The sequence below is a fragment of the Psittacula echo genome, assembly GCF_963264785.1.
Source record: "Psittacula echo genome assembly, chromosome: 6".
In the NCBI taxonomy this organism is placed as follows: Eukaryota; Metazoa; Chordata; class Aves; order Psittaciformes; family Psittacidae; genus Psittacula; species Psittacula echo.
The window spans coordinates 5,582,866-5,607,742 of NC_137743.1; the positions used below are offsets into that span (position 1 = coordinate 5,582,866).

A 24,877-nucleotide genomic window follows, 5' to 3' on the forward strand; every position below is an offset into this window, starting at 1 on the left:
AGGTGGGGGTTAACCCTATTTTTCACTTCCCTTTGGAAAATGCTCCCAGTGTGTTCCTTAGCCCCAAACCAGAAGAAACCTGGAGATCAGAGGCAGGCCAGGGTATGTACATAGAAACGTTGTATTTCCACATCATGTCTTGGCTTCATCACAGTTTCAGTGGGGCTTTAGCTCCATAGGAGTGCCTGACATCCCTCCCTTGGCTTCTTTTCCCTGCCTCTCCCCATCCCAGGGAACCCACTGACCCACCGCAATCCCTTGTCGTTACTGCTGCCTGTTTGTTTGCGGAGGCAGGGTTCAGCAGTGTGTTATTTCTTATCTGTACATGGTATTTTTCCCATTGAGCACAATTGCAAATGCAGCTCCTTCGCTTTCAGCTCCGTTTTTCACCTCCTGCTTTCCCTCCCACTCCCTCTTGGATGCACATTGGAGATCACAGTAGTTTCTGTTTAAAATGGTTCAGCTTCTGTGTTCTCCAGCATTTAACGGGGAGCCTGTTGCTACATGCTGAGCAGGGTGGGACTGACGAGTCCTTTATTTCTCTTTCTCCTCAGAAAGTAGGTTCCTGAATGTAAGGCTTTAGGGAATAAAATTTACAGGAGAGAAACTGCTGGCTATGTTTCTAATGCAGAGCTACCTCACTGGCCAGCATGGTGTTTTACCCGTTGCATGCCATGAAAAGCTCCTATTAGTGCTAACTATCACTGGAGGTTCAGTGTTTCTCCATTTCCTGACTCCTCACTATGTTTTTCTTGTCTTCTGTGGTGAAACTGAAACTTGTTGCTTTCAGATTCATTGCTGAATTGCCCTTATTTGCATGTAATGAGACTGAATATGCCAGTAGAAATCAGAGCCCACTTTGAAAAGCTTTTTTAGGGAGATTTATCATCTGTCCCTGATCTTCATGACTGCTCTTTTCAAAGGACATGCAATATTTTGGGACACATCCAGCCTGGGGAGCTGAGGAGAGGAGATGGCTTGTAAGAGGCCATTTCTTTTGAGTCCCTAATGGGGGATGTCTATGGGACAGGGATCCCAAGCTGGAAGCCAGGACTGTGTCGGTGCCTAGAGTGAGGAGCACTATGTGGGACAGTGGGGTGCTCCATACACAGTTTCTTCAGAGGAAGCATCACAGGGGTTTTGCTGGGATGTTTTGGGGTTTTTTTCTTGCCTGGGTTTATGCTCTTAGGACCTGATCTTTCCAAACAGCCGAGGGCCAGGGCTGGGACACACTACTTGTGCACAGCCAGATGGAAGGCAGCACCAAGCAAGGTCCCTGAGTGCTCGGTGCTCACTCAACACTTCACAGCAGAAGGGAAAGAGCACATTGCAATGCGGGATAAGCAGCGTGCTGGCTCCACCAGCATCTGGTCAAAGTGATGCTGGCTGGGATGTGTGATCTGGGACCCAGCCATCACCTTCCCATGGCAGGGCTCGACCCAAAGCACCATGTGGCTTTCCCAGTCTCCAAGCTTCTATGCAGCTTGCTCTAAGGCTTTGCACTCACTATTGTATCGGACTGAAGAAGCAACAGCACTAAGGCTTTATAAACCTTGTTTACAACATTCCACTTGCCCCAAGCACTCATGGTACCTGATTACCAATTGCAAGGTGGTCAGATAACCAAGTCCTGTTGGCTCTTTAGGGCTCTTCTCAGCAAATTAAAGGAGCACTATCTCCAGCTAACATTAACAACGAGCAAATCCTTTCTGCAGATCCACACAGACCTGCTGTATTCCTCCCACTAGAGGACGGTAGCTGGTGTACGCAGACATCAGTAGCAATTTACAACAGAAGCAAGAATAAAACAGCCCTACCCTTCCTGTAGAAACATGTTCCTTTCTAGTGGTTTTCACATAATGAATCCCAGTGAATATTTAACTAAGTCTCCCCTGTAATCAAGTTTCTGGCCTCCTTACTTGTATCCACAATGTAAAACATTTCCTGATCCATTGCATTCAGCAGCCCTGGGAGTCTCCAGCACTATCTGTTTCTCTGCTCAGTTGGCATCAGATGATTGTTACTGGGTTTTTCTCTTCCAGCAATCACTGATACGACCTTTTCTGTCCTTTAAGAGATGGAAAGGATCTTTAGCACCTCAACTTGGCCATCTAAATCAAGCGCAGACCTCTTTGAGCTTTGAAATATCGCTGTATAGTCATACATATATGAATATTCATTGATATGCGTATGAATATTCAATAATGCAAGTCTAGATTTCATGCAAAGTGAGTTCCCCTGCAACCCTCCCTTTAAAACACAAAGGAGTGAAAGAGAAAAGTGTGTTTCTGGGTCTGTGTGAGCAGGGAAAGAGGATGGTTTGGGTCTGCATGGCGACTTGGGAAACCTTGCTATGGTAAAACCTCTGACTTTTGTTCAAGGAACTCCATATTCCTTAAACAAGCAAATCCCTGTTTGTGTTTGGCCTTTACCTGCCTGACCATTACCTTCTCATCCCATTTTGTTTGGGCTGCAGCTTGTGAACGTGGTTACAGAGTTAGCAAGCGAGGGCTGTTAAACCCTGCTACATCTCTGTTTATGTGGAGGCTTTCTTGGGCAGGTCACTGGCTTCTCTCCAAGGCAATCCAGTTTCTCAAGTAAAATTGTGGGTGCCTTAATCACCTGGCAAAGTGGAGGAGGAGGTCATCTTAGCGTGGGGAGTGATAAAAGACATGGCTTTCACTGGGGGAGATGGCAAACACAGAGGAAGAAGCAAATTCCTGTGAAAACTATGGTAGGAGATAGAGAAATGGAATTATGTGCAAGGGATGGGGAGAGAAGGAAGAATATGAACTGCTTGTGGAATGCTGACTTAGAGATGGTTTGAGGGATGAGAAGAATGAGGCAGGGAAACAGTTGTAGGCATTTAATGCTTTATTACCCAGGGTTGTGGAAAGTAAAGCACCCAAAAAAGACTTTTATTTCATGTTTCTGAGCTGCTAGAGGGTGACTGCGTCCGTTTGTGTCTGCAGCCGGGACGCTTGGCCCTGCAGTGAAGGATGTGGGAAGCAGAAGGGGCCTGCTGGGATTCAGTGGCATGGCATGGCCGGATCAGAGGACCCTGCCCTGGAAGAACAGATTGCCTACACTGTGCATCCCTGCCATGTAGTTTTCTGCCCCTTCCAGGGTTTAAACTACAACAGGAACGCTGGTGTGAGGCCAACTTCACACCTTCTGCTCTGAGGTTGTGCCTGAAAGTAAGAGCTGAACCCTGCGGTGTCACCAGAGAAGAATCTGATCTATGTAACATTGCAGGGGAAGCTGCCACAACCACCAGTTGGTCTAGTTAGACAGCAGGGCTTCAGTAAAACAAACCAGTGGGTATTGATCAACTGGAAGCAGGAACGAGAAGTGCGCAGGCCAACAAGCAAAATACATCCAAGTTCTGTAACAGAAAGACAAATTGTCTTTGCAGCCTTTGTCTTCTCAGTTTTATAAGTCTGGCTCTGTTTTGCTGTGCCCTGCTCAGCACTGCAAAGGAGTTTATTCACATGGTTTCTCTGAGGCCTGCTTTAAGGGAACTCACTGTTAAAACATCTCCAATGGATGCTGCTTTCCACTCCTTTAGAACAGACACTATCCCCCAAGAGCCAGAGGTGCTCTACCAGCACAGCGTGTGACAAATTCTTTATGAGAGAATACATAATAAATTGAGGATTTTCTTTTATTTTGATTATTTAGTATTCAATATTTGCATTATGGAAGTGCCTGGAGGTTCCAGCTGAGATCAGTGTCCTATTGTTCTAAGCCATGCATAAAAACACGGTCAGAGATGAGGAGCTTACCATCTAAATAGACAAACTGGATAAAGGGTGGGAGACAGGAAGCATCTATTATTCTCATTTCATAGCTGGAGAGCCTGGACACAGACAAATTAAGCGCCTTTCCCAGGACCGTGTAGGAAAGCTGATGTAGAAGGGCAGAAAGCATCAGATGTCCAGTATCCCAATGTAATACCCTGCTCATAACACACCACATTTCCTCTTTACATACATCTTGCAACAGTGTGATAACAGCAAAAGATGGGGTTTTTTTAGTGTTTTCCTTAAGACACACAAAATGAGAGGAGTACCAGAAAGGTTACATGGCTACAAGGCATAACAATCCGGAGGGAGTGTTGATACTCAAATGCCATTACAAGACACTGATGCAATAGCAGTGAAAAACATCTCTTTTTTTACCAACTGCTCGGCCTTACTGCACAAAGCAGTGTCTCTTAGAAGTTTCTGCTGTGCATTATGCAGAGGGAGATCAAAAATTGATAGACAAAAGCAATTAATTTGCCACTTTCTGTAGCTTAACCAGAATGAGGTCTTTATTGATAAACCCTCAGTAAAGCCATCCCTTTGCATACCAGGAACTTCAGCCCCCCCTCCCATATATATTTTGCTGCAAAAGTACTTGGTAGCCCATCTGCTTTGCACTTTTACAGATAATTATTGGATCTCCTGGCATTAAAATAAAGAAATTCTTATCTCAGTTTTCAGTTCAGCAGCATCTTGAAGTAATCCATGGTGATGAGTAGTGATGGAAGCCTCTCAGTAGCAGTTCTTCTGTTAGAAATGGATCGTGTTTACATGAACACAAAGTGACTTTCCCCTAAGACACTGACAAATGTATAGAGCAACTTTGCCTGTCTTGGAGAAGAGAAAGATTTCAGAAGTGGGTTCCTATGATCTGCTTCTTTGGCACCCTAAAAGCAAGTTCAAAGCTCTCAGGAAAGGGAGCCATAAATACTTTGGAAACCAGGTAAATATTTTAGCTGCCAAAGTTTGGGTTTAGGCACTTCAGAAGAACTTAAAAGAAAAAAAAGCAACTTTGGACAAGTATTTAATTGCATCCATCATGGTCAAGCAAAAATTTTGGGGCAGAACAAGGGATAACGGGGAAGAAATGTTGCTTCCCAGCATCTTCGGTGGAGAAGCTGAATCCTCAGTGCTGTGTGTGTCTGGATTAGGATCTAGAGGATTTCATTCCATCCATCTCTGAGCTTGAATGTGTGGGTTTTCTTTCTCTTTATTTAATTTTCTGTATTATATTCCTGTTTCCATCAGATAGAAATGTGACATGTTAGCAGGTCCTGTGCCTGGAAAATAGAACAGTAATGAACTGTCCTCCCTCAGGTACCCGTGGCCTCCCTTGCCATCTGTCTGCAATGTGGCAGGACCTGGCGCTTGTTCCTCACTGGGATCCCATGGAGGAGCTGGTTTCTGTGGAGCTCTGACTACAGTAACGTCTCCAGCACTTAAAAGAAATGTCAGAGGCTCTGTAAGGATTAGAACTGAGGAGTGCTCAGAAGCTGTATGCTGTGTTTTTGTCTAAGGTGACTTTTCCCACATTACTCGAAGGCATTGGTTGCCTATCTCACCTCATCTCTCTGTTGATGCAAGCTCTTTATCTTGTGCTTAACCTTCTACCTTCATCCCTAAAAGCCCTTGAGTTGGGCTCTTGGTGGCTCCAGCCAGGGAGCTGCCTGAAATCAGGCACATCTTCACCTCACCCTGCCAAGGAAGAGGAGAGGCCAAGTGGAAATGAATCCATCTCCTCACCTCTGTCTGCTCCTCAGCGGAGATGGGGCTGAGCCCAGCTGTGCCTTCCCTGTTGAACATTAACCGTATCCCTGCCTGCGTGCGGAGGGGGGACCAGGGTCCAGCTGACAGCACTGACAAAGAGCTGGCAGGGCTGAAAGATTCAATTTAACTTGCTTTCTCCTCCCCCGTTTCCATATGCGAGGGGAGGGGGGGGACGGGACAGAGCTGTTCCTGCTTTTGAAACTTGGGTGCAAAGGAGCATTGGTGTCCTCATTTTCCTTCCTCCCTATTGATGTATCATTGCCAGGATGAAAAAGGACGTCTCAAGAGCTTTTGAAAAAATGGGTGACTACTCAAGACATTTTATAAAGGAGGAAGAATGGGGAAGAAAATAGGACTCGGTAGGGGGTAGAAGGAGCCTGAATGTGTGCCTTGTCTGTCTATTCTTTTGCTTGAAACCTGGAGCTGTTGTTCCTATTTCAGTTCAAACTGTCACCTTTAGTTCATGATGGCTTTACTGCCCTTGCTCCTGAACCTCAACAGATTGGGGCTTATTTACCTATTCACACTCTGCTGTGGAACCTCATTAATAGGCTTATTAGCCACACCATTCACGTGCAGGGGGGCTCACAGAAAAGATCCCAGCCACTTTGAGAGGAGGGGGAAAAAACTGTAAAGAGATTATGCTCTCATTCAGCAGCCTAACTGCTATGAAAGGCTCCCTGGGCCCACTGAGATCTCTTGAAGCCTAAATATGATGACAGAATTGATCCCCCCTCTACTCCCCCCTCTTAATTCCAAACATGCTTCTGCTTTTCTCAGATGGAGGAGCTGGGCTGTTGTGGGCCACTTTAGGAGAATGTGGCTCATTTAAAAGAAAAGGCTACTATTGATAGACTGCTATCTTTTCATCCCCCAAAAGAATAAACTCTGACAAGTGCTTCCAGACATTGGGAATAGGTGTTCTGATTCGTCATTTTTAGTGGAATGCTTCCTTCTCTTTTAGAGTATGCAAAGATATTGATGAATGGGGAAAGGTATCGCAGCTTCCTGTGCCGGACAATAATTTATGTGAGAATGCATTAACAGTGTTTTCAATGGGCAGTGGACATGCCGGAGATGGGAAAATTGGATCTTGACTGTGACATCTCAGCTTCTCAATTAGAATGTTCACATGCCCGTTGCTTTAGGAACAACACCAGAAAAATAATTAAACCTGTGTTTCTAATCAATTACAAATTTGTCTGATGTCCCCCATAGAGCCTGGATTACTGCTGGTGATGGTGGGAAAGTACTTGCTGGGAGGTAAGTATATGTTCCAGGGAAAACTTGGGTTTGGTATCTGAAAGCATGTAAATAGGGAGTTACACTATGCCATGCAGCCACAGTCCTTGAAAATCCCCTTGGATCAATATTGCACACAGCATATAAAATGTACAGTAGGGCAATGCTTAAATAAAGTAGCTTTAAATTGATGAACACTGATTTAATTTGAGGCAACCACCACTTATTGATTTTGTTGTCAAGCCGACTCTCCAAAGCAAGCATTACATGGACCCTGTATTAACAACCTTTTAGCTAATGGTATCTAAAGCAAATGTTTTATTAAGCATGTATCAGGTTAAGCTAGAGTGAAATTTGAATGCTGGTTTAATGCAGTTTTAAATCTGTTTGTGCAGGCGGATGATATTTGCACAACTGTTGGACAACTTCCCGTGTTCGGGCACTATTGGTAAAGGTGCTCTGTGAGACACGTTCACCAGGTGGTTGAAATCAGGCTTTGCACTGAAAGGCTCCTTAAACGGAGTGGGGTTGTTCTAGCGGGTGCTATGCGCTCATCCCCTCCAGCTAACAGGCCACAGGCCAGCCAGGGCTTCTGAGCCAAAAGAGCTCCTGGAGAGGTTTTTTGGGGGAAAGCTGTTGAGCTGGGACCACTTTTGTATGAAGATGCCGATGCCGCCCCACTTTGCGCCCGAGCAGCACCAAGCATCGGGCAGCACCCTCCTCGTCCTTCCCTTGCAGACTTTGAGCGGGGCAACACTGCGGGATTCCTCCCGCCCCATGGCAGGGGGTTGGAACTGGATGAGCTTTAAAGGTCCCTTCCGACCCAAACCGCTGGGATTCGCTCCCTTCCTGCCCCTGTGTTACCGCTGTTCCTCCGCGGTACCCCCGCCGGGGGCACCAGCCCCGGCCCCTCTGGGGTGACGGCGGAGCGCAGCCGTGCGGTGCCGGGCGGCGGGGGAAGGGGCTTCGGCGGCGCATCCGCCGCGATTGGCAGAGCCGAGCAGCGCCGTCCAGGAAACGGCTCGGGTTGCAGCTGGGGGAGTGACCAGGGGAGGGAGGAAGGGAGCTGGAGGAGTGCGCCGGGAGAGAGGGGAAGGGGAAGAGAAGGGGGGGGCAAGAGAGGAAAAAAAAACGCCACCAAACCCCAAAACCAACCCAAACCACCACCCACCCGAGGGGGGCTGTCGGCTTGACAAAGCTGCGGGCGGCTGGATGGAGCGGAGCGGGACCCGCAGCGATGCCCGCACGGGGGAGGAGGCTGCTGGCGCCGGGTACGGCGGGCTCGCCTCTCTGAGGCGGTAGCCGCTGCAGCCGAGCCGAAGGGACGGGACGGGACCGGGCGCCGGGCCGGCTCCTGCCTCGCCTCCGTCTTGCCGCGTCCCGCGGGGGATGCGCCCCGCTGCGCTGCTGCGGGTTTGCCAGCCGGGGCTGCCCGCGGAGTGACCGCGGCTGCGGAGGGGTTCTGCCCGTCCCCGGAGGAGTTCCTGCCCGCCGCGGGGACCTGCAGCCCGGCACCGCGCCTCAACCCGCCTGCTGCGAGCGACCGGACCCTTCCCGCGAAGCTTCCTCGCCGCAGGTAATGGCAGCGAGAGGGATGGGGGGGAAGGCGCAGCCACCCTGTAAGGTGGCGGAGGGCAGCGCTTGGGCTGCCGTGCGCGGCTCCGCAACTGGTGCACGCCGGCTCCGGGGCGCTCTGTGCCGGTAAGGGGCTTGGGATGCAGGGGGGTGCTCCCGTCGCCCCGTGCTCCCCGTTCTGTCACTTGGTGGTCTCTGTGGGGCTGTGTGTGTGTAGGGAAACCTGAGGGATGTTTGTGACCGGTGACAGCGGGGATGAGGAAAAGGAGGCTCAGCCTCCGGGGAGCATCCCCCCGATTGGGAACGGGACCGCCTGGACCGGCCGCCCGCAGCAAGGCGCCGCCAGAGCGGGGGGTCCTGCCTGCCGCGGGGCTGGGGAGGGGGTGCCCGGAGTAAAACGGGGGAGAAATCCGCGATGAAATATATATTTAAATGCAAAACGTCCCGTTCAGGCAGGCACCCATTATGCGTTCGGTGTGAAACGCTATCAACATTTAAAACTTCATTGTCTCCTTTGTACCAAATCCCTGTAAATCTTCCACTAGCCTTTACTCATTTTCATCTGAAAAGCCTGTTTGGGCTGAATAGACAGCAATCAGCAGCCTCGGGACTTCTCTCTCTCTCTGGAATGTCAATTAAAATGCAGATTTTTTTTCTTTTTCTCTCCCCCTGTTCTTTTGGTGGCAAAAGACTTGAGAAAACCAGGATAGTCCTGGAAAGCGAATGAAAGAAGTTCGAACAATGCAAAAGTACTGAAGCTGCCAGCCGGTTCCCATTAGTCCTCCAGAATTAATGTTTAATAGCTGTGATGCTCAGATTTGCTTGGAGCTTGAACTGCGATGTAGTCTTGTTAGTTACATATCTGTGTATATATGTTTATAGACGCGTGTATATTTATGTGTGGGTATATGTGTGTGTATGTGTATATAAAGCTGTAAGCTCCAAAGCTTCACGTACCTGGATTTTTCTGATGAAGCTACTGGGCTTTTAGGGCGCTGGAGATTTCTTTGTGGAGGGAAGAGCCATATTTCACTCAGAGTTTACTATTCCCTGCCTAATCGAGAGAGATGCTGAAGGGGCTGTACAGCGAGCAGTGTATTGATTTGGTTAACATACTCTACAAATTGTACTCTCCCCGGGGAGTGATAAACATCTTATAAACAACAATGGAAGTAGATTAAAAAGAACACTGAGCATTGAATTTAATTAATGCCACTGCTGAACAAGTACTACTTGTTTGTGTGTGTGAGCGCGTTTAAGCTGAAGTGCAGCTTGGAGGAATTTGGTTGGGCTCCCAAACCAGTCTGCTTTCCCATGCTTGTCAGTTTGGCAAAGAAATTTGGGCAGGTATGTGACGAGGTGAAAATTGACTTGATGAGCGAGTGGCAAGGAGAGCCATCAATCACTGGAGCTTGACAGCTCCTCCCCAAAGTGTAGGCTGAGAAGAGAGACAGAGTTCCCTTTCAAGGGGAAAAATAAACACTACGTGTGGCTTTCACTGAGTCTGAGACTCCAGGAGGGATTATGGTATTGTAGTCAGGAAGCCAGAATTGTGGAGGCCAAAAAGCATGCTGGGGCTGTGTTCCAAACATAGAGATAGAGGTACATAATTATCCAGCACAGGAGGTCTTTCCAGAGACTCGTCCCCCAGCAACTGTGGCGATTAAGCTATGAAAAGAATTTGGTTTCATTTCATCTTCGTTGGACTCAGCTTCTTTTGGCAAAGGGCAATCCTTGAACCCCGGTCGCTGTTGTGGTGGTAGAGAGTGGTTTGGCTTCATGGATGGGTCCAGAGCTCTGATTTGTGCTTTGTTATGCCTTTGCAAGCCACGGGTTTGAATTCTGTGGTGCTCTGTGGATGAAAACCCCCTTCATTCAGCTGCAGAAGCAAATATCTACAGGTGAGAAGATGCATGGTCAGGTAGCCTTGTGGCCACTGCAGGATTTCAGGTGAGGATAGGAACCACAAACTTGCTTTCAGTGGTGTTTAATGTAGTTTAAAAATCTAAACCAGCTGAAATGTAAGTGGAATTAATGCTGTTGGAGTCTGGAATATAGGCTAGCAGTCTGGTATGTTTTCTTTTTGCAAAATTGTGATTTTCTCATTTATATACATTGCCTTTAATTGGAATTTACAGGATGATTTATGGCAATTAAATCGGCATTACATCCAGCCTGTTCATTAGGGTTCCTACCCACTTTACAGCTGGATAAACTGAGCTACAGAGCCGTGGTTATGGGTCTGTTGGTTGGGTGGTTGACCGGGGTGGCAGCATCCAGGAGGGCTTGATCTGATCCCTTCCCAAATGCAATCCAGTCCCAGAGACAGAACTCTCTTCAGTTCTACACCTGCTCAGTGCTTATTTAAAGAAGAGCTGGGCAAGCTCTTTGCAAATGTTTATGCAGTGGTCTGGTGATGTTTTCACTGGAGGTTTAATAGTAGTTGCTAGCTTGTGGTCTGGGATGCTCGGGTTATGCTTGAATCTCTAAAGGAGGAACAGAGCTTTTTGCTGATACCAGCTGAGAAGGAAAAAGTTTGCCCTGAACTACCAGGGATTCACCTGAAATAGCGTGTATTAATTCTTTTCCCCACGTGCCTTATTTATGTCATCTACAATCTGTTCCTACTAATTCCAGATGTGACTGTATCTAGTAGCCAAGATAAAAGATGCCTCGACAGCATTTCTGTCCTTAGCTCTGTGAACTTGGTTTGTACACAGCAGGTAGCAAAAGGCCTATAAAATCTGAAAACACTTTTTAATGGTTGGCCTTATAAAGGGAGAATATTTGGCTGTGTTTCTGTGTACTGTATGCTGAGGTACCATACACATCCAAATGGCAGGGAGTTCTGGGAAGTTTGCCTTTATCTTTGCGCTCCTTGCCTTTTTAAGGGTGAAAGCAGGAGGGAAAAAGAGGTTTTACGTTGTTTTCCCCCTTCAAGACAAGTGCTCTCGAATCTTCAGTTGGGTTTGGTCGCATCTAAGATGAATCATTGGCCAGGTTGTATTATCCATTGACTGAGGTTTACCATCTTTTATATTTGAAGTGGAAAATCAGGTCTAATTTTCTGGTTGAGCTGTTAAATCACCCTGTGAGGATGTTCTTCTGACCCTCACCTGGCATCTTCCTGTGGTGACAACAGGGTCCCATTAAAGGAGTAGTGGTTACTTTGGTGCCGCTTCCCTTTTCCATCAGCCCGTGCCTGGATTGCCAGTTAACTCCATCCATTTAGATTAATTTTACAGTGAATTAAACTCTTATTTTTTTTATCTTATCTGAAAAAAATATAGATCAATAACCATTGTTGAGAGAGAAGAGAAGCATGTGTGCATACGATTTAGCATATATGAATGGAAAATGATGCTGGGGAGGTCTCCTGTGAAACTGCAGCCTGTACCATCCTTTATAAGGGTTTTAATTGCCTGTAATGCCACGTAGCTAACCAGTATCCCCACAAAGACTGGAGCCTTCCACCTGTACAGGACTTTCAGGCTTTAGAAGGGCACTGAACTGAGTCAGAAGAAGATCCATCCATAGGGGAGCTGGAAGTCAAATACAGGTGGAAGGAAGGTGAAATACAGTTGGAGCTGGAAGGTGAAATACAGTTTTCCAGATTATCCAAGTCTAAAGAAGCATTTTTCAACTGGTTGTGCTTTTTTCCGTGTGGAAAATTACCGAGTTCTTGCAACTTCAGCTGGCTGCAGACCTGCCTGGGTGAAGGAATGAAAACCGAGGCAAACTTACATAAACCTTCAAACAATAAGACGAATATAATTTGTGTAATTGTGGTAATTTTGCAGCATTACAGGTTATGTGCCTGCACATGTGTGCGCCTCTCGGTTCGCTTTAAAACCTGTATATTTTTCTGTCAGTAAAATAGCTCTCTAAATATGTGCTGAGAAGTGATTTTGTGAAAACAAGGAGGACTTGGTTACGCCTCAGGTGATGATGGAAGCTGCTAACAGAAAATGAAAAGTCACTCACTTTTCACATATTCTTGAAGCTGGAAAACTATTTTTCCCATCCTCCTCCTCCCTTCCCTCTCCCCTCAGCTCTGCTCAGGGCTTTCTGAAGTTTTTGGGTTTGTGCTTGAAGATGTTTTTGCTGACAGAGTTAAATCTCTCTTCTCCCCACAGCAGCAGCAGCCATCGTTCCAAGGGAGGAGGTATTACCCTGGCCGAAGGCACTGCTTTCTCTTCATGCTTCTTTAGAGGTGTTCAGATGGGATTAAAGTCCACATGGAGATATGGAAATGGACCAGGAATTTACTCTAAAAAGATGGTCAGCTGGGATTCGGGTTGCCTTATCTGCCTGGTGGTGGTCACCATGGCTGGACTTTCCCTGGCTCGACCTTCATTTAATTTAGTTGTTGAAGACACCACGCTGGAACCTGAAGGTAAATCACTCTACAGTCCTTGATTCTGCAAAATAAGTTAATTCTAAGTGCCTGGATGTCTGAAATAGAAGTCAACATCCTTATGTGCTTTGATAAATCTAAGGCAAGTAACACATTAGCCCTCAAGAGTTATGTTTTTTGTCTTATCCTGCTCACACATGGGCTCTGTTCATGCAAGCGTTCGTTTGTTTAATCTTATGCAAGCGAGTGGTGTCAGTGATTTCACTTGGGACTGTCATCACGTTGTATAATCAAAGCGTACGGCTGAAAGTTTTCAGGAACGGGTCTGTAAGGAAACCAGGCTGTTGCACTTGCATACGTGTTGCGTGTTGCTGTCTCGAGGAATGGAATGGCTGTATAGCTGCATGTCTTTGTGATTGTCTTAACCTGAGAAGTTCAGAGAGAAATAAATGCCAAGAGCTTTTCAGTCACATGGGGCCTGACTGTTCGGTTTTGCCAGGCGCCCTGCAAATGCGGTGTTGCAGCTTTATTAGTGTTTGTACTTTGAATGCATTTCCCTATTGCTGTTAATATCCAAGAGCAACCGGTACAGTGTCTGGATTGCAAGTTCTGGAAGTGTAAAAGTTGAGATTTGTATAGCAAGGACTGCAGTTTATTGCTGGGAAAGACCTTTACGTTGAAAGAGGTGTTTTGATAAAATCTCCTGGTTTGAGCTGGCACCTGTTGATATGTTCTTCTAGGTATATCCCTTCCTCAAGCTTTGCAAAGTGCTTTTCTTCTCCAAGGAGCTAAGCAGGGGCTGCTTTTTTATTGTCGTGAGCTGATTGTATTTAAGGATGATTTTACTGGATTGTGTAGGATCCTTCCTCTCTGAGCACCTTAGGGGGAAAGGGAGGCTTCCTTCATAGGGTTTCATCTGTCCTTTGGAGGAGTGATTACACTTCTAATAACTCAACTGTCAACCTAATATAATTCTCCGTAGAGCATTTGCAATCCAGCAAGCTTGCTGGAAAGAATTTGGCCTTTACACATTCTACTACTCATGTCCACGGATACGGCTTTGTTTTTATTTAATACATTTTCATGCAAAACTTATTTGTTTCTATCCACTGCCTCTAAAAATAGACGTCACCAGCTAACACATATTTAGAATCTGTTCCAAGTACATTTTTATTGATGGCAGGGGATGAACTATTTAGAGACGAGGAGCCCTCCTCCCTAGCAAGTGTTCCTTAAAGAAGTTAACAGACTATAGCAATATTGTCATCTGTCAGCCATAGAGATTGCTGATAGCAAAGATGTTTTATTTTCCTTTCGAAGGTAACTTGAGAATTAAGAAAATAAAGCCCAGCTCTCCTCACCACTCACTGTATGGTTTGTTAATTGCACATCTGGTGCCTTTTTGGCTTTTCAGAGGAATGACAAAAGCATGAATAATTCTGGTTGCAGCCTTGCTGTTTGTAGTGAGGTTCCCTAGTTTTAGGGTTAAATCAGAAAGAATGCGATTGCAGGATTGGTGGGGTGTTTTACGGGGAGAAGAGTAATGTTTTCTGTATGATGCCTACTAATTTTTCAGCTCTTCAGGGGAAGAATAGCTTCTATTATTTTTTAAAAGCACAGTTTAAAACCATGTTTCTTCCACAGTAAATATCCAGGGGGTAGAATCTGGGTTTTATCAAAGAATAAATTGTTAAAAAGGATTTAAAGCTTCTTCCCTGGGCAGGAATGTTACCGACATGAAACCATTTTAGACGTGAGAACCTGAATCGTTACCAGAAATAAGAAAAGGAAAAACCAAACCAAAGACCCAACAAAAAAGTGCCTCAAAGTTAATGGTATAATAAGAGCTTTTATGCTGCAGAATACGGGGAATCGTGTGGGATTTATATCTGAGATTTGGGAAATAAAACCTCCTTTATGTACTTCGTTAAACCCTATGTTTTTACACAATCACCTTCTCTGGGTTCCATCACTGCCACCCACAAGCTTTCCAAGCCCAAAACAAAACAAAACACCCTTCCAAAACCCTCTTCAAAACCCAAGCAGACTTCATTTTTAATTTAGTAAATGCCAAACATTTTGGCCAGAGCTAATCTGGGGGGTCAGGTGCTCCAATAATGCAGGTTTTCAGTAGGGCTGCTGAGTGTGCAGTCATTAGAGCTATGACATTTCATACCAGCTGAGAAGGTCGGCAGGGCCATGACCTTCGGTGACACATGTTGGTCTGTTTTTTAGTCTTCCTTCACGGACATGCCCTAAATTTTGTCCTTTTTTTTTTTGATGTGATTTGCTTTTCATTATTATTTATTGCTTTAGTGACTCAGAATACTCAAAAAGCTGTATGGAAGATTCAGAGCAATTGAGATGGTGGCTTTTTGTTCCTTTGATTGCAATAGAGAATATGCTCGTCTCTTAGCTAAACCTAACTTTAGGGGTATTTGCAACCTTCAGAGTAGCTGGTTAAGCATGTACTGTTAATACAAGCAGTATTTATCTAATAGGGTAATTAACTGCATGGATATGTGCAGGTTATGGGCAAGATGTCATGCATCAAGGTTCTTTGCTTTTGGTTATCTGCCGTCAACCAATCTCTTTGGTGGCACGCTTCTTTCAGGTGCTTTTATAGAATGCTGGGTTCATTGAGTTCTGAATCTCATCTGTGACCATTAGATATTACTCCAGTCATTTACTCAATATTTACTCTGAAAATGGTATCTTGAGCCATTGTAAATCATGACATCAGTGTTGATATCGTGGCTGCTCACCAGGGTCTGGATTCGGAGTGTTATTGGTTGTGGTGCTTTCTTCCCTAAGCTCAAATCAGAGGCTGTTGAGCATTGTGAGCAGAAACAGGGCCTGTAGGAGTTAGTTTGAGGGCTGTCAACTAGCAAATTATATCTCACATCAAGTGTTTACATCAATGTTTCTTATCCTAGGGAGTATGAAGCCTTTCTGCTTTTAAATATTTGGAAATAAGCCTACCCCAGTGTGTACAAAGGAGCCATTCTCTTTCTGTGTACCCAGGCCATGAAGGCCTTTGATGATAGCCAACATTTCAAAAGGGCTCTGACCGCACACATAGGTTGAAGGGTTACTTTGTGAACTGAATAATTAGTTTAGACATATATTTGATAAATAGCAAGCTCTCCCTTGACCTTCCCTTGCCCAGGCTGTGTGTTATCGTTCTGCTGGGTAGCTCATTTAGTCTCTTCCCCATGTGCAATGCCTCGATGCTGTCCTTGGAGCACCCATTCGGAGCCCTCGCTTGGCGCGCAGTAGCAATGTGTTTCAGTTCTTTCAATTTAGGTCAAACTTCAAAGGACTAATTTAAGCTTTCCATGAGGGACAGCCTAATTCTGTGTCCTGTGAAAAACACAGCAGGTCAAAACAGCCTTAAATGTGCATTTGGGAGGTTCCTAGGAGCAGCAAGTGGAGGAGAGAGACCTTTAACGGGTGGTGTGTGCTTATGGTGGGCTGTGAAGTGAGTAACGAGCTGTCATTTGGACTTTAACTTGGTCACAGCTATTTGCTGGCACAAAACAACATAAAAACATAAACACAATTCAGTGCAGTACCCAAAGCAATACCTTCATTTTGGTAGATATATTGCATAGTGTGAGGACTATAACATTCATTTTGGTGTCAGCGTTGCATATAGGAGCAAAATAACCTTAATTTTGGTAGCAATGTTGCATGATATGAGCACTATGCCTTTGTTTTTTGTAAAACTGCTGCATAATATGGACAATTTACCTTCACTTTTATAAAACTGACGGCAGTGCTTAAAGGTTAACGTCACCTGCGGTCACAGTGGTTAGCTCAGTCCACTTGGACATCCTTTGTTAGCCCCTGCAACATGCCTGGATCAGGATGCGGGGTCTTGTGAGGTTCTTCTCGGGCTCCCAGGCAGTGGGCAGGGCCGGGATACAGAAGATACCAATGGTGGGATGTCCCCTGTCCTATGCGGAGCAGTGTGATCCCCATTCTGGGTTGCCTTCATGGGTCCTCTCCATGCCTATGCCACCCTGCTGTGAGGGACCCTGCATGGTGGTCATCTCTCAGATGGTGGTGAAGCATCAGGATGCTCTTCCAATTTGGTTGAAAAATAAAGCAAAAAGTTCACCCAGGGTTCCCTTATTACTGGAGTTTTGGGGTTTTTTTTACAAGAACAGTGGCTTTGATATCTGCAAGTTCTGAGTAACAGTTCAAACTGATTAATTAAATCAGAGTTTAGGTTTTGGGTTTGTTTAAGGCAATTATCACGGCCTATTATGGAGCAATGTGACATCCCCACAGCTTCGGGTGAGGGTTGGATGCCCTTTCGGGGATCTGGTTCAGTAAGTTATTTGGCCTGGTACAGGAATTGTGAGCTGAGATTCTAGGGAGCTGTACAGCCAGATTAAATCAGTCTTAATGTGCCCATTCTGCGTTGAAAATCCACAGCCCTTTAGCAGGGGCATGGTCTTGAGCTGCAAACTAATTGGACATGGGTAGGGTTGTTATTTACAGGCTGTGTTGGTGAGACGCTGGGAGCTGGTAATGTGTCAGACTGGCAAGTATTTTGCAAAGTAGCACAAATAATTGCACATTTGGGGCTTATCTGCCATTTTTGCTTTCTTTTTAAACCACTTGTATAGATAAAACCCCAACCCAGTGACCAGCTCCAATGGGTTTGTAGTTTTCTAACTTTAAAATAGCACTTCCTTGGCAGAGAACTTGCAAGAAACTTCAGGCCATAGTAACATACTTTACAGGCAAGTTACAAGTTTTCGAGTTACCTTTGAAAGCAGAATTTCCAGTGAAAATGCTGACATTTCCAGTTCTTCAAAGTTGTGTATTTGAGAGAGGAGGGACTATTGAGTTTTAATAATAACCATAGCATAGCTCTTAATGAGCATATTTCTATATCCAACTTCTCGACTCCAGTAGAAATGGTCACTTGGCTTTAAATACATACAGTCAAAACTTAGTATTTTCTTAGAATGAGTATTTACTTCAAGAACAGATGGGGATGCGAGAAAAAGATTTAACTATCCCTTCTTCTATCATTAATAGAGAGAAATTCCTTATTGGAAGTGTCATATTTTTAAAGTGTTGCATATTTTGTGAGTCCTCAAGGTTGAAACTTTAGTGAAAGCAGAGACTTTCTTCGAAGTAGAACTCCTTAGCAATATAAATCCATGTTTTTAAAAGAACCATCACCTGCTTAGGCAAGTTACATCTTGTCTATTTGTAATAGTGTGCCTGGTTTCACTAGAAGAGAAAATGTATTACAGTGTGGTTTAAGAAGTGCAAAATTCATGCTGAAAAAGACGTCAGGAACCCAAAGCATGTCTGAAATGATGAAGAGTCTGGAGAGTTTGCACCAGTGTGGCTGAGGGTTTGGTTCCCTGGTTGAGGATTCTCCATCCATCAGTGGGTCGGGCGGGAGCATCTTCTGCAGCATCAGTCAGGATGCACTGATTTGTGTTTGTGGTGGCTGTGGGAAACTGGGCAATGCTTTAGCGTGGAGCCTGCCAGGCTAAAATTATCCTTACAGCAAATTGGGAGCCAATTTGAAATTTAGACCTTTGAATTTCAGCTCAGCCCATTGAGCTATGTGTCTGTAGTGTGGTTTTTTTTTGGGGGGGGGGCTGAATTTGGCACAATGTGCCCCCAAAATCAGAGGTGCCATCTGGCAGTACCAGGCACTAAACTGTCTCTTAAGCTGGTTGAAAGAGAAGCGACTTTGAATACGGGCAAATCTTAAATAAAGACCAGGTTTGCAAGAGTGCAGCAGCCAACAGCTCCTGTTATAATTACGAAACGTGCACTGGGAGCGCCGAGCTGTTCTGGAAGTTTGGCCTTTTGGGTTTCAATCGGAGCGGAGAGCGTCAGCGAAACTGTGTCTGCATTTACTCCTTGGTGATTGTGCCTCTCAATGAGGACGGTTGCAAAAGGAGACATTCCAATTTATAATTCATATCCCAATTGTATACATCTCCAGGTTATCCATTTCCACCTTAATTATCATGCCTGGCTTTTTTTTAGTATTTTTTTTCCTTTACTTTTAAACCAATAACGTTTTTTTCGGGATTGGTTTTTCTGGACCTACTCCTGAGCATCAGAGTAGTCAGCATCTGGTATAGAGATGTCTCATGGACTTGACTTTCTGCTGGTTCAGGTCTTTCTGCTGCTTGTCATCACATAGATGTCATTATCCATATCAAGGAGAGGGACAGAAAGGCAAACTTAAGCGCTAGCTGAGTCCTACCGTGCCGCTTCCTTCTCTTGCCATGCTATTATTATTTTAATTGTATTTCCAAAATGACTGTAAGTGAAAGCATTTGGTGAACCTCAGCGACACTGAGCAGTTGAGATCTGACCTACTTTCCTTCCCTTCCTCACATGCCTTTGCAAGTTGTGTGTAATTATTGCTTTTCCTCCCCCGCAAAAGAACTGGCTCATGGGGCTGGGACACAAACTGATGTGGAGCAGCCCCGCTAAGCGCCTTACATTAACGAAGCCATAAGAACTGAGGGGAGAGGAGAATTCTCTTGTAGCAAGCTTGCATTTGGGAGGGTTTCTTGGAAAGGGCAATGTGCTGGGGGGCTGGAAGGGAGAAAAAGGAGTGTGAGAAGCTGGTTGAGGAGGAGAAAACTCATATTTTGGCTGTGTGTGTATATATACATATATATATATATATATTTCCTTCTAGTTTTTCATGAGTTTCTATTTTGAAAGGAGTTTTGGGACATGGTAGTTATCACCTCAGGCTTTCTCCCAGGGGGTTTGTGGCTGTTTGAGCAGGGTTTGGAGTTGGCTACGGTGGCTGGGCATGCCTCAGCAGTCTGCACTGAGCAAGACAAGTCTGTAGGAGGTTAAAATGTGGTTGGATGGAACAGAATATGATCCGAGCACCATGCTCAGCTGAGTTTTTAAGCTTTATAAGAAGTCGTGGTGTGGAAAAACTGCATAAGATTCATGATGCTCCTAAGGATGGGCTGTGTGGTAGGTTTGCTGCTGGCAGGACCTGCTTGCAGGAGAAGGTGCTGCTGTGAGACTGGCTTTGCAAGTTTGTAAAGCGCCCTGCTCAGTGTCTCTGTGTTGCAATGTTTAATTTGTTTCAGGGAAAGTAATATGGTTTATAATGCTGAATGTCACCCAGCAGTTCTTAAAAGTCATTTCAAAACCCCAGCTGGAATTCTGAGCAGTTCTTTAGCTTTGTTCTATTAAATATATTAAAGGAAAATAATCCGGTTCAGATATTACAGCATTGAAGTACCCAGATTTATCTGATACTGGTTGCTCACCAGGGTATTTCAGACACGCAGATTAACATGGAGGCTCCTTAAGAAACCTGCGCCACTACTCAGTAATAGCCCTTCTCCTAACAGTTCAGAAGCATGTGAACCATCTTCCATTAGGATGGCATGGTGCCCAGGAGCCACTGCTACAGCAAGGAGTGATGAAGGTGTCTGCAAGTTAAAAATAACCCTTGTCATGTAAATGGTTGTGTGCCACCTGGAAGTGCAGATAGCCAGCCTAGCTTTTCGCTCCAGGACTTGTTCTGCTGCTCTTGCCTTGTCCCAAGGTACCACTGGTGATTATTCTCTGTGTTGAGCTGGAATTGAGTTAGCTCCGATACCTTTTGACTACATGTTGTGAAAGGGGAGCCTGGCATGCCTCAAAACCTTGAAGTACTTGGAGAGTATCCTGTGGTTTATGCGTGTTGTGGCGAACACTCTCAAAAGTGCTGAGGGGCTGTTTTGGGGTATTGTTTCCAGTGACTTTTTTTCCGATCCCACTGTAGGAAGAGGGGGAAGATGAATTTCAGGGGAGCAGGCAAGATGAGACTTCCAGACGAGCTGCTAAAATTAAGAGGATTTGTATAGTCAAGTAAAAATGGGACCGTGTACAAAAGAAACAACTGCTGACTTGCTTATAGGGAATCTGAATAAATGTTCCCTGCATCCAGAACTAACACTTGAACACGAAATTGTGCAATTTTTAACCTCACGGTTGTAATTTATTTCTTTTGCATGTTGAATAGCAATAGTCCCGAGCATGGCCTTTGGCAAACCTGGAAGAAGTAGGTTGTGTTTTTATGTTTGGATTTGTGTTATGTTCTATTCTGTTTTTATGTTGCTCTTGAAATGCAAATAAAGAACCTGAAAAAAAACTACAGGTTGGAAGAGATGCAAGAAAATATTAAACCCAAGAAAAAGCCTTTGCGACTAAACGTGCTCATACCTTTCCCCAAGGCTGTGTATCTTATACAGAGCCTTTCCCAAGCAGATCTTAATGCTAAGTTGGACAATGGGAGTTGCTTAAATTGTTCTGTCACTTAGTTCTGTGCAGAATAGAGACAGGAAGATTTGATGGGCTGCTGAAAGTAGAAATAATTAGAAAATGATCCTCGTCTTGGATTCCGCTTTTTAGGGAGAGAAGGTTAATTTTTTTCCAGCTTTTCATTTGAGGTTCTGGCAAAGGTGATACATTTCCCCTTTGCATTGTATAATAGATTACATGAGAAGCCTCTTCTGTAATGAGTTTGAAGAGTAGTTAATTATTTTTGAGATTGCATTACATGTGTGTGAGGTTTATATTGTACTCCCCGGTACACTTAGCACAGAGACTACCACTCTGTTAATTTAGGCAGCTAGGGGAGCTTATGACTTGAACAAAAGTGGTCCAGATATGGTGTTTGGAACTAAAGATTCAAATCCTGAAGGTGGCCTGTAGCTCCTCATCGTACCGATGACATAAAAAGCAGCACAATAGTTTTAGGGGGTTTATTGTGACTGCTGAAGGTTGTGGGTGTTTTCTCCCTCCTTGGCTACCAAGTCTTTGAGCAGAAGGCAGACTGATGCTCTCCTCTTTCTTGTTCTGTCCCAAGTCTGGAGATAAGTCCTATGGTGACTGTTGCATAAAGAAGTCTTCATCCTGTAAGGAGCAGGCTGTGAAGAATGGGGACAAACAGGAAGAAATTGCAGGGCAGTTCCCAGCAGCAGGAGGTGGCCTTGCTCGTCTCTGCTGTTTACTTTGAACTTGGCATGCTCTGAGTCTTCCCTGGCTTGGCTTCCAAAAGCATAAAGCACACGGCCAAGCCCAGGAGCATGTGATACTTGGCATTTTTGACGCATATTGCGTGGCTGTGCAGCCATAACTCAACGATCACAACTATAAAGACAGGTAGGAGCAAGCAGGCTGCAAGTTGTAGGAATTTTTAATCTCTGTATGAAGCCTGGACAAGTACAATTTCTCCTTCTTTTGAGAAGGAATCTTCCTTTAACTACAGGGTGAGACGCATCAACCCAGATGCTTCTGCCATTAAAGCCATGCTGCAAACATAGGGTGGGTACCCAACTCACCACGTATCAGCCAACACACCAACGCAGCAGGGGACCTCATGAGGTTTGTTCCCACCACTCTCTTCAGCTGGCTTCTTCCTTGTGTCTGTAGCCAGGACTAAATGCTGCCTGGGGGTAGTTACCTCAAGGAGTTGCAGTTCTGTAATTGCTCATCTGCCAAAGAACATTACACAAGGCAGATAGATGTGGTCACATGGGGATGACTTTTAGGTGCATGTGCAGAGCTTTTTTTCCTTGGCCAGGGGGTCTTGCAAGTGGTGAAACTCTTTGCTGCTCACCAGAATTATTTATTTTTCTAAGTCTTTAAAGCTTAGGAAAACGAGTTAGTGCAGTGTAACATTTTCCCTTACCCATGATGACATTGGCAAGTGTTTCAATTGGAGGAGATTCACTTCTTTTTAATGATCTTAGTATATGTAACACTCAATAGGAGTTGACGTGATGTTGGAGGTCCACGCTTTAGCAGGTCGGTGCGGCTGGAAGCTCTACACTTGTTCTGGAGTCTTGGGAATGTATGTGGCAACACTTCGTTTTGCAAATGTTTGCTTCCAGAGAAGAAGGATTCTTCCTGTTCCTCTGGTTTCATCTCTTGTGCCCATCAGATGCCTGGGTCTCTAGAGAATAAGGATAACAGGGTTAAAAAAGGTGCCAGGAATAAAATATCTCAATTTATTTCATACAGTTTAGCGCCTAATGGTTTATGGAGTCACTGCTTTCAAATAGAGCAGCTTGGGAGCTTGTTTTAAGCCTTGTGAAGACTTAGAATCTGCCACATAGTGTTTGTAACTATCATGGATATCTCTTTGATGCTTTGTGTTTGATGAAGTTTTGCTATAAGGCTTAAATCTTTTTTATCACATCATTATATGTTAGAGGAGGGAGAATGATTCCTTCTCCTTGGAGTGGTGTTCAGTGGTGAGGGATTTTTATATATTTTTATATGTATTTTTTAACTTTGGTGTTTTACAGTTCCAGAAGGAGCTGTAGTGATTTGGAAAGGAAAGGTTTTTATCAGAACAGAGGCCTCCTGATTATGCCTGGAAGAGGCAGAGCTGGGCATAGCTGGCAGCTAGCTGACGGAAGCGCAGTACAAATAAGCCAGCAGGAATCCAGTGACTTTGGAGAAGCAGATGGATGAATTGCCAATACTGTTTTGTCCCCCTTTGTGTAAGGAGGCATGCTTAGCCTTTGTGGCTTTGGTTTGCTGTTGGCTCATGGGTGATGGTCACCATGGCCAAGAATGACTCTTTCCATTTTTAAACCGGTGGTCCGTTTCTTTTGAGTTTATCATCCATCATCAGAAGGAGACATGGAGCTACTCTTAGTGTTAACCTGCCAACTTAAATTGAGGAAGAAGCCCACCAGTTTGTACCTGGGAGGTAGAGGGGAAGGTTGCAAGCCTGGCTGATGATACCTGGGCTTCCTGATCCTGCAGAGGCTACCTCCAGGGAAGAGCATAAAGGCTTGTGTTTGACTCCCAAAGTCATGGTGCCCATGGCTATTCTGCTTTGGGCATGGGTCGGCATCCCCAGTCCATGTTGCTCATCCAGTGTGGTCTTGCTCGATTTTCCTCAATGGCAGGAAAAACAGGAGACAAGGGTAGGAGAAGCAGGAGGAGTGGTAGTGGTTGACAGCCAGGCATTCCCTGTGGGGACATTCAGTTTTGCAATGAACCTCTTGGATTCCTGACAGGTCAGGTCTGTTGACCCTTCTGGGCACGCTATGGTGAGTGTTTAGTTATTTACTAAAGCCTTTTGAAGAGAAAGTGGCTTGATGGGGTCGGAGGCTTTTGTGTTATGGAGAGTTGTGTGAGAATCTTTGCTGGGGTTAGCTATTAGCTGATTGTTTAATTATTTGGCTCTGTAACTAAGTAACTAAATGCCTTGAGCCTTGAGATAAGCAGCTGTTTGTTAACATTTTAATGAATGGAGACAAATAGTAATAACTTAAAACCTAAGGAAGTATAAATCTCTCGTTTCAGTGACTGACTCTTGAACAGAAACATGATTTGGAATATAATTGCGTATCTCATAACAATCTGAAGTAGAGCATTCAGAATGTCCCCAGTCCTCTATTGTGGTCATGGCTTTTATACAAAGCGTATTTACTCCATTTGATGGCTGGATGGCATAAACCATGCTGTGAGACTGTATGAGCAGGCAAAGAAAACGTTCACATCTTGTTTATTTAACAGCAGCTTGGTTTTCCATGGTAGTATTGTTCAACAACTCCACCTATAAAGTTTGAACACATTCTGTGCACCACTATTACAAATAAGGGTGTAGCTGGGAGAGGACAATAGCAGAACCAATATGGTCTCCCTCGTCCGCCAGTGTTTTAAGCACATCATCAGAATTTTTGCACGTGCCTTTGTGGCTTGTTTGCTTTTTGAGGGGTGATAGGCAGGTGCTATGCACATCAGGTAATGCACCTTAGCAGTAGGAACTGTGCCACAATTATAGGATTTGCAGGAGAATTTTCTTAGAAAGGAATTCCTTCTTCAGCCTGGAGAAGGCTCCTGAAGGGGAGACCTTAGCGCAGCTCCAGTGCCTAAAGGGGCTGCAGGAAAGCTGGAGAGGGGCTTGGGACAAGGGCCTGTAGGGACAGGCCAAGGGGAATGGCTTTAACCTGCCCGAGGGGAGACTGAGATGAGCTCTTAGGCAGAAGCTCTTCCCTGGGAGGGTGCTGAGGCGCTGGCACAGGGTGCCCAGAGAAGCTGTGGCTGCCCCATCCCTGGCGGTGTTCAAGGCCAGGCTGGACACAGGGGCTTGGAGCAA

At 45.1% G+C, this 24,877-nt stretch overlaps 1 protein-coding gene across 6 annotated transcripts in view; it reads left to right on the forward strand.

The window, feature by feature from the left end:
• Positions 1-12,596: 12,596 nt before the first annotated feature.
• Positions 12,597-24,877, forward strand: part of FGFR2 (fibroblast growth factor receptor 2) — a gene marked incomplete at its 5' end in the record, with an annotated part of 82,060 nt that continues 69,779 nt past the window's right edge. For 4 of the 6 annotated variants that reach the window (XM_080620838.1, XM_080620836.1, XM_080620840.1 and 1 more), the window contains one exon: positions 12,669-12,786. In XM_080620838.1, coding sequence (XP_080476964.1) covers positions 12,669-12,786 — 118 coding nt within the window. Of the gene's footprint in view, positions 12,787-24,877 lie in introns of all 6 variants that reach the window. The other 2 variants (XM_080620839.1, XM_080620835.1) reach the window with 2 other exon arrangements.